The sequence below is a fragment of the Taeniopygia guttata genome, chromosome 2, assembly GCF_048771995.1.
Source record: "Taeniopygia guttata chromosome 2, bTaeGut7.mat, whole genome shotgun sequence".
Lineage (NCBI taxonomy): Eukaryota > Metazoa > Chordata > Aves > Passeriformes > Estrildidae > Taeniopygia > Taeniopygia guttata.
Genome location: NC_133026.1, coordinates 117,025,008 through 117,032,652, shown reverse-complemented (window position 1 = coordinate 117,032,652; position 7,645 = coordinate 117,025,008). Strand labels below are relative to the sequence as shown.

Sequence of the window (7,645 nt, the reverse complement as noted above, 5' to 3'; positions counted from 1 at the left end):
CTATGTAATACTGCAAGAAGAATAACATAATGCTCTGATATAAGCTTCAGATATTGGTATACACTAGATACACGTGTGTGTTTCTACCTAAGTAATTTTATATTTGAAACCTTGTTTTTAATTTGTGGGGAAGTTTGTTTGTTTGTTTGTTTGTTTGTGTGGTTTTTTGTAGCTTTTTTTTTTTTTTTCTGTGTTTTGATGCCAGAGCATCCAGGAACTGAAACACAAAGTGTGGGGAACAATTCTGTAAAATATTAAAAGCTTTGTGGTATAACTGAAAGTTTGATACAGTAAATTTATTGGAAGTAGGAAGAAAAAAAAAAAGGATTTGCTGTCATCTGTGAGAGCTGCCAAAGCTAGTATTTAAACATGGCTTGACCTGTGGAGAAAGCCACTATTTTTTAAGAAAACATGAATTTCTCTTCCACATGGTTTGAATAAAGGGAAAAGTAGGGTGGAATCTCTGCGTATTAAAACGGAGGTTTTCCTGCAGTAGGAGTTGCTTGACAACTGTAGTATTTCTATGAAGAATTTATGGACAGAAACCATGGAAAGCATTTATATGATCCCTGGTTTTACATATAAAGAGAAAATGCAAAGAATAATCAGTGTAAACGATGCTATCTTCATCTATCACCCTCTACTTTTTTAGCCATTATTTTTCATTTTCCTGACTTTTTCCCACATTTTTAGGATAGTGACCTTAACAAGTTCCCGAAGCATTTCGGAAGGTGTCAGTCTCGTGTCTGAATTTTATTTCCCTGACATCCACTCTTCAGAAAAGCAGCACTTTTAAGAAAGAAACAAACAAATTAATCTCCATGTGCTTCAGCAAAGACACTGTAACTGGAAGTAGGCCAGGTTTTCACTCTGAAGGATGCTCTGTGCTTGGCAAAGCCCAGAAATGTGCGTCTGCAATGGCTCTTCTGCTAAGATTTTGAAATTTAATAATTACAGTTCTTTAAAGGAGGGGCTGGAGTTTAGCGGGAGCAGAGCAGGCAGCGAGGGACAGAGCCAGGTTGGCAGCAGTGAAGTGTTTGCGGTGCGGGAGGCGCAGGGCAGCGCGGAGCTGCGGCAGAGGAGCGCCCGGGTGCGCGGCGCGGCAGCCCCGGCCCGGGTCACGCTGCGGTACTTGCGGCGGACGGGCGGAGGTGCGCCGGGCCGGCCGCTGCCTCTCCCACGGCAAGGAGCGGCTGGAGGCTCGCTCTTGGCCCGGAGGAGCCACCAAATCTGTGTCCAGAGGCCCACTGACAGGCTCAGCGCTTGCCATCGCCTCTCCGGTGGCTGCACCGCTCCCTCGCCCGACCGGCCCCAGCCGGGCACGGCTCCCTCCTCCCCGCAGCCGCTCCGCTTTCCCCAGCTCCCACAGCCGGATTTCAGCCACCGTGGCAACCAGAGCCCCATCGCTGCTCTCCGACAGGAGAAACACAGACACAAACACAAAGCTGCCTTTGGAAAAACAGCAATCGCCTGCTCAGGCTCTGCTTTAAAGAGAGAACGCGCTGAATTAAAAATGTGCCAAGAACAACCAGGATGGCATTGCTTTATTTTCACAAAGAAGTCTCTCCTAATTGCACATTAACTGTCTTTTCGCGAACAAACTTGTTTCCACCTAACGCTGACAGTCGCAGGAGCCCGGGTGTGTGTGTGTGCCGGGGGAAGGGGCGGGGGGAGCTGCTTTGTGGCGCTGTCTGTGCGTCTCGTGCCTGCGCTGATGGAATTATTGTTTATTTTTTTAATTTTCAGAGGTAGGCTGATGACAGCTGAAGAAGACTGTATTTGCTGAAGAGCAGCATGATGGTAGAGAGGAGCGGAGCTCCTGAGGGAGATCTAATGGTGCCTCTCCTTCCTGCACAGAGATAAAGACTTATAATAAGCGTGTATGTTCACCATCTGGCTCTGTGCATGTGGTCCTTATGGAGGCGAAAGCAGCACAATCTGTAAATGATCAGGAGCCATCGCACTCTCTCCAGAGAATCCACGATGCAATCAAGGTGACAGATGGCACGGCCGCTGCTGTGGCCTCATGGAGAAGATCAAAATCACCTTCAATAAACTCTGACTGAAATGGGCATGAGCACCTCAAAAAAGTCAGTTTGTCAGTCAAACTGCGACAGCAAGCTGCATTGGGGAAACATAGCAGCCAGCTCTCTGTTTTCAATCGTTTCCGTCTGACTGAGCCTGAACTATGATCTTTCTCAAATTGTCCTTTCTGTTTAGCTGAAGCAGGCCAGCAAATTGCCAGATTCATAGCTTTATTGAAGGAAATTGAAAACATGATGTCCTCAATTCAAGGGACAAACAGCTGGCAGGTGCTTGGACACCCAAGCACATAAAATGGACCCCTAGTCTTTTGGACAAGTTTGTCCAACTTTTGTCAGAGTAAATATAGATATATAATAAAATAGATATAATAAAATCCCAATTTAGGCAGGGTTTATCAGGCATTAGCTGACAGCAATTATATGGCTGCAACTGGACCTTGTGTCATGTATTAAATGCTGGGTTTTCCCATTTATGCTAAAAATTCCACTGCTAACTACAGTGATTCTTGTTTCCCTGTTTTTGGATGAATATCTCAGTATAACATTTTTGCCATGACTGTTTATCAAGTACAGGCATTCAAGGTCCAATCCTGCAAGGTTCCCAACATGCATGACAAGGTGGCTCAGTACCTTACACGATCAATCTGCCCAGGTCAGACTCTTCACAACACTCTGTCCCTCCCTGGCCACCACCCACACTATTTCCACCTTGGGCAGGCAGGGCAGTACCCATCAGGTGTTTTCTGTCATTTGTCCTACTGCATGAGTAACCAAGGGTCCTAGGTGAACTTCCTGGAACTGGTGGTGAAGAAACATATCCATTCCTTTATTTTTCCTAATTCTTTCTACTTTTTATACTTATTTTTTATGGTGTCCTTGGCTTGATCAGCTCCCTTTTTTTTTTTTTTTTTTTTTTAATGGGAAGGTAGAATAACTTGCTTGTTGCTGTAATCAAGCTTGCACATGGGGGGCTTCCAGGCTGAAGTTTTACTGCCAGGCTGAAGCAAGAGGGACACACTGAGAGAAGACAGAGGACAGGCAGCCTTCCTCCTGCCCGCGGGATCCTGCCCCAAGATCTTCCTGGCCTGCTTTGGTACAAGGCGTGGATCGACGTCTGCGTCCCCACTCCGTGTGGCAGATGGTCACTGTCTTTCTCGGTTTGCTCGCTTGCATGTTCTACCACCATATATTAAAACATCCCTATAGCCCTTAGCCTTTCCAGCCACTCATTTTTGTCTTCATTACTAGTGAAATAGTCTAGAAAGTCTTTTGGCCTGTTTCAAAGACTTTCAACAGCAGCGAGTCTTTTTAACAACTTCACTGTGTTTGAGTAAGTTCTTGGCACACATTTCTCTGTAAAGCAGAACGTTATCAAAGGCAATTTTTAAAAAATCTTGGTTTTTTGATTCAGTGTCGAGCATGGGTCATGTTTTGAACTCCAGGTTTCTGTTCCATCTGACTAATTTTGCACGTATAGTTGACCATCCTGTCTTGCACATTTTATGCTTGCAAAACAAATAAATAGGTTGCCTTTGTACCTCTGTCCTCTCTACCAATATGACTTTGCATGCGTGGGAGAAGGGCTATGTTCCCTCTCACCAGTACACAGGTGCTAAGAGACTGTGACAGAAATAGCCCAGTGTAAGGCCATTGTTTCGACCAGGCAAAATGGTATTTTGTTGCTCCAGCGCTCTGGAAGTTGGTTGAAGAGGTAGAGGCAAAACCTTGATCTGACCAAGAGGTGCTGTTAGGAGAATGAGGAAGGAGTTTTAGAGATAAACTTCTGAGGGTTTCTGCTTTCTCTGTTGAGAAGTTTGATTTGGGATTACAAGGTGTCACTCTGCTTTTTTCTGCTATGTGTTAATAGGGAGCACAACAGAACAGGTATATTAACAACCTCTCTCAGAACTGGAGAACTGCAAAGACATTTCCTATGGTACATTTCCCAAAACAGAAATATAACAGAGAAAAATAATAAATATTATATCATAAGCCTGAAGTTCCTGTGTAGACCTTGCCAAAATATCTGAATACCTGACATCTTTATTATGGTAACCAACCATGATATTTAGGTATTTGAACACTAAGATTTTGGAACACAATATTGTGAAAAATTAAAGCACTTGCACGATGAAAAATCTAATTGGGACCCTTCTAAATTGTAGCTAAATCCTGGTAGCTTTCTGCCTTGGGCTACCTCCTCTCTCTGTTTTATTTTCTGTTTGTTTCTCATGCTGATTACAGAGACTAGCAGGGAAATCTGCATTGCTCCTGTGGTAAAGAGGGCAAAGACCAGATCAGGTGGTTTAGTTGACAAGCCTCAGTCCACAGCTACACTGTGGAGACCCCTTGTTACAGAATTTGTTTTCCCCTACCATGATCTCCAGTGGGTCTCTACAAGGACTCTTACCTCCTGTTGGAGAAGAGGCTTGAATTGCTCCCTCCATGAGAAGATGAATATGAAATCACCTTCAGAGACTGGTTTGAGCATAAAAAATGGTTTTATTTCTTTTTTAGTGGGTGAGAATGCAGGGTACATTTCAATGCATATGTGCATTAGATCAATGGGGAAAAAAGCCTGTCCCAATTGAAATTTGCCACTGCATGGCTGAAAAATTTGGAGGTCTTTCCCCAACAGAGGGAAGTTTCACATAATGCATAGAAATTTGATGTCATATATTATGAGGAGGAAAAAATGATAGGTTTCTAGATAATTGAATGAAGTGAAGGGAAATTTAAGGCCAGAAATGCTTTTGTCCTTGAATGTTCTTTCATCTTATTCCAAATAGGGACTCTGTGTCATGGACCTGTGGCTACAAAGACTGCTTTTAAATCTCTGCTTCTTGCATGACTGACACTTGGAATTCAGTACCATCTTTCAAGGCATCCTTTGTGCACATTTATTTCAAAATAATGTATTGGACCTGTAAAACCTTATTAGAATATTTTTGCTACAATTACGGTTCTATATTCTGTGAGTAGCATTTAAGTTGGTTGTTCCTTGTTTTAACATGACCTTATACTGCAACAGCATAAATACAGTGAAAGTCACAGTCTGAAATGAAACAGCTTTTATACTGGGTATTTTGTTACGTATTGATGGAGGGGATAGCTGATTGTAAGAGGAAAGTGTTTTGTTTTCTGGAAATAAAATACAGAATTTGGAGCCTAGCAACGTTGCCTGGGGAACATTTAATAATATTGCCATGCCTGCCACATACCAGGGAAATGAGCCTCCCAATGATGCTTAGAAACCTGGGCTCGCTCCTTACCCTCCTTTTGTTTGCTGGCTTTATCTCTTTGACCCTCATTCTAGTTAGAAAGCCATATTGCTTCAATCTTTTTTCATTTAAAATGGAATGAAATCAGGAGAAGGGGACTATCAGCATAGAGCAACCCACTCTCAGGAGTGGAGTCTCTTCCATTGCCAGTTCAGGGCAATTTCCATTCCATTTCCCTGGACAGCTTTATGGGCAAATAGGATGTTCTACTTCCACAGTTATCATTGCAGCAAAGGCAATGAAACACCCCCTTAAGAGGAGGTCAACAGAGCCCAGTATCAAGAGCAGGAGGTTTCAATGGAGAAGAGAGGATGAGAAAATTGAAATAAAGGATTGCTTTTGAACAACAATGCCTGCGCTTCATAGATATGACTGGCTTTTATCTAATGAAGATACCTCATAGAAGGGAAAAATTAAGTCATAAACACAGCAGATACCTTGTGCATGTGAAATAACACAAATTTCTTGCATTCCTCTGAACATCTATGGGCAGGAAAGGGGAATGTTTATCATAATGTTCTACTGTCAGTTTTTCTTTTAAAATTTATGGGACGTTTAACATAGTCTGGGTGGTGGATACACTGGGATCAGCAGTTTGACCTGAAATATAGATGAAATCAAACCAGTATAGAATGTCCATTTGGATGTGTTTGGGTATGTTTATTAAGAATACAAAAGTTGATATGGGCAAAAATGAGATGCTTTGCAAACAATTTTTCTTTCAGGCATGTGGACACAGAATTAACATCACAAAAAGTAGACAGACACATTTGTGGATGGTATTAAATAGCTGCAAAAACCATACTCCTATTTAAAAAGGCCCATTTACACAGTGGTTGCTGATTTCTAATTGTTATTTAAGCAGAAAATGCTGTACTTTCTCCTGTGATGGGAGCAAATTAGTGAACTGGAATGGTCTAGCTAAAATCAGAAACCAGGAGCTGAAAATGTTCAGAATGACTGCAGTATATTTTATGTTATGAATGTACCACAGAGCCCTCGGTGCTTGCATTGCTATTTTAACAACAGCTGCTACGTCTGGGTGCTATGTAGGGTCTGCTCCTACATACCTGCGGCTCCACCAGAGCCACAGAATGGAAGCCTGATAAGAGGACATGCATTGCTTTGTATGATAAAAGGTACTTTCTTTGTCTGGCAAACCACTCCTTTTGTATGCACATCAACCAGATGGCCATTTCAGTTTGTCTCCGGCTGTGAATCAGACAATATGGCAGAATTAAGGGAAAAGCAAAACCTTCCCCTCTGCTCCTCCTCTCTGTATATAAAATTAGAAATCAACAACCTTCAGGGAGATTTTATTTTAATGCTTCAGTCCTTCCGTAATCTAATGACTTTTGGCTTTCTGAGTCACTATGCATCACTCTCATTAAGGTGTGACCAGATAAATGCCTAAGGACTATGAGATAAGGAAACGAGTTCAAAAATTAAGTAACAAAAGAGGTGTGAGAAGCAGTGGTTATTAAAAAACACAAAAGAGTGTATGTATACATTTTGTGACTTGATATTAACTACTTGATATTTGCACGGTGAGATTTTTGATGGTGTTTCATGGACAGTGGCTGCGGTTATCTTCTGTGTCATACCAAGAAGTCTGGGGTCTTGTTGCAGGATTAAACACTGGAAGTTTTTTTGCTGGTGATCTACACTGTACTGTTGTTCTATCCTGCACTGGAGATCCTTCTACAAATTTTGGGCGGCCACCTTGCAGAACCTGCAGAGACTTTGGAAAAGCAATTTGTTTCAGGATCAGGAGATGTAAGGCAGCTCTCACTGCTAACGCTGCCCACACCGGTGGGGAATGTTACATGCTCTTGAGATATAAATCTGGTGGTTTCAGCTGAAGGGGAACAAACAATGTGAGGAAAGAGGGCCAACAGAAATATCAGTAAAACTAATTCTCAAAAAAAGACTGAAATCTGCAACAGGAGCTGTAAAACTTTTGTTGTTGGACTTCCAACAGGAAGGCCTTCCAAAAAGACTTTATGAGGTTTACAGAGACCTGCTGTACGCAACTTGTAGCTATTAATAGCATTTAAAATCTCCTGACACATCATTTTACTTATTTACACAAATGTGTAGGATCAAATTTGACAATAACTAAAAACAGTCCAAAAGCTACTATACCATAAAAAAAACATTCTAGTCCCTGGTAGGAGATGGCAGCTCTATATTAAATTCTATAATTTAACTGGGCTCAATTTTGCAATTTTTTAGAAATATTCAAGAACATACATGCTGATTTTGGCACATCTCTCAACACAAAATTATCTCTATGTTGCAATACTGTGATAGCCATGT

At 42.0% G+C, this 7,645-nt stretch overlaps 1 protein-coding gene across 1 annotated transcript; it reads left to right on the top strand.

Moving 5' to 3' along the window:
* The first annotated feature begins 218 nt into the window (after positions 1-218).
* On the top strand, positions 219-5,676 carry LOC140682430 (uncharacterized). The gene is made up of 2 exons (XM_072924701.1): positions 219-1,639; positions 1,747-5,676. The coding sequence occupies exon 1, from the start codon at positions 878-880 to the stop codon at positions 1,580-1,582; it is 705 nt and encodes a 234-aa protein (XP_072780802.1). The 5' UTR covers positions 219-877; the 3' UTR covers positions 1,583-1,639; positions 1,747-5,676.
* The last annotated feature ends 1,969 nt before the right edge of the window (positions 5,677-7,645 follow it).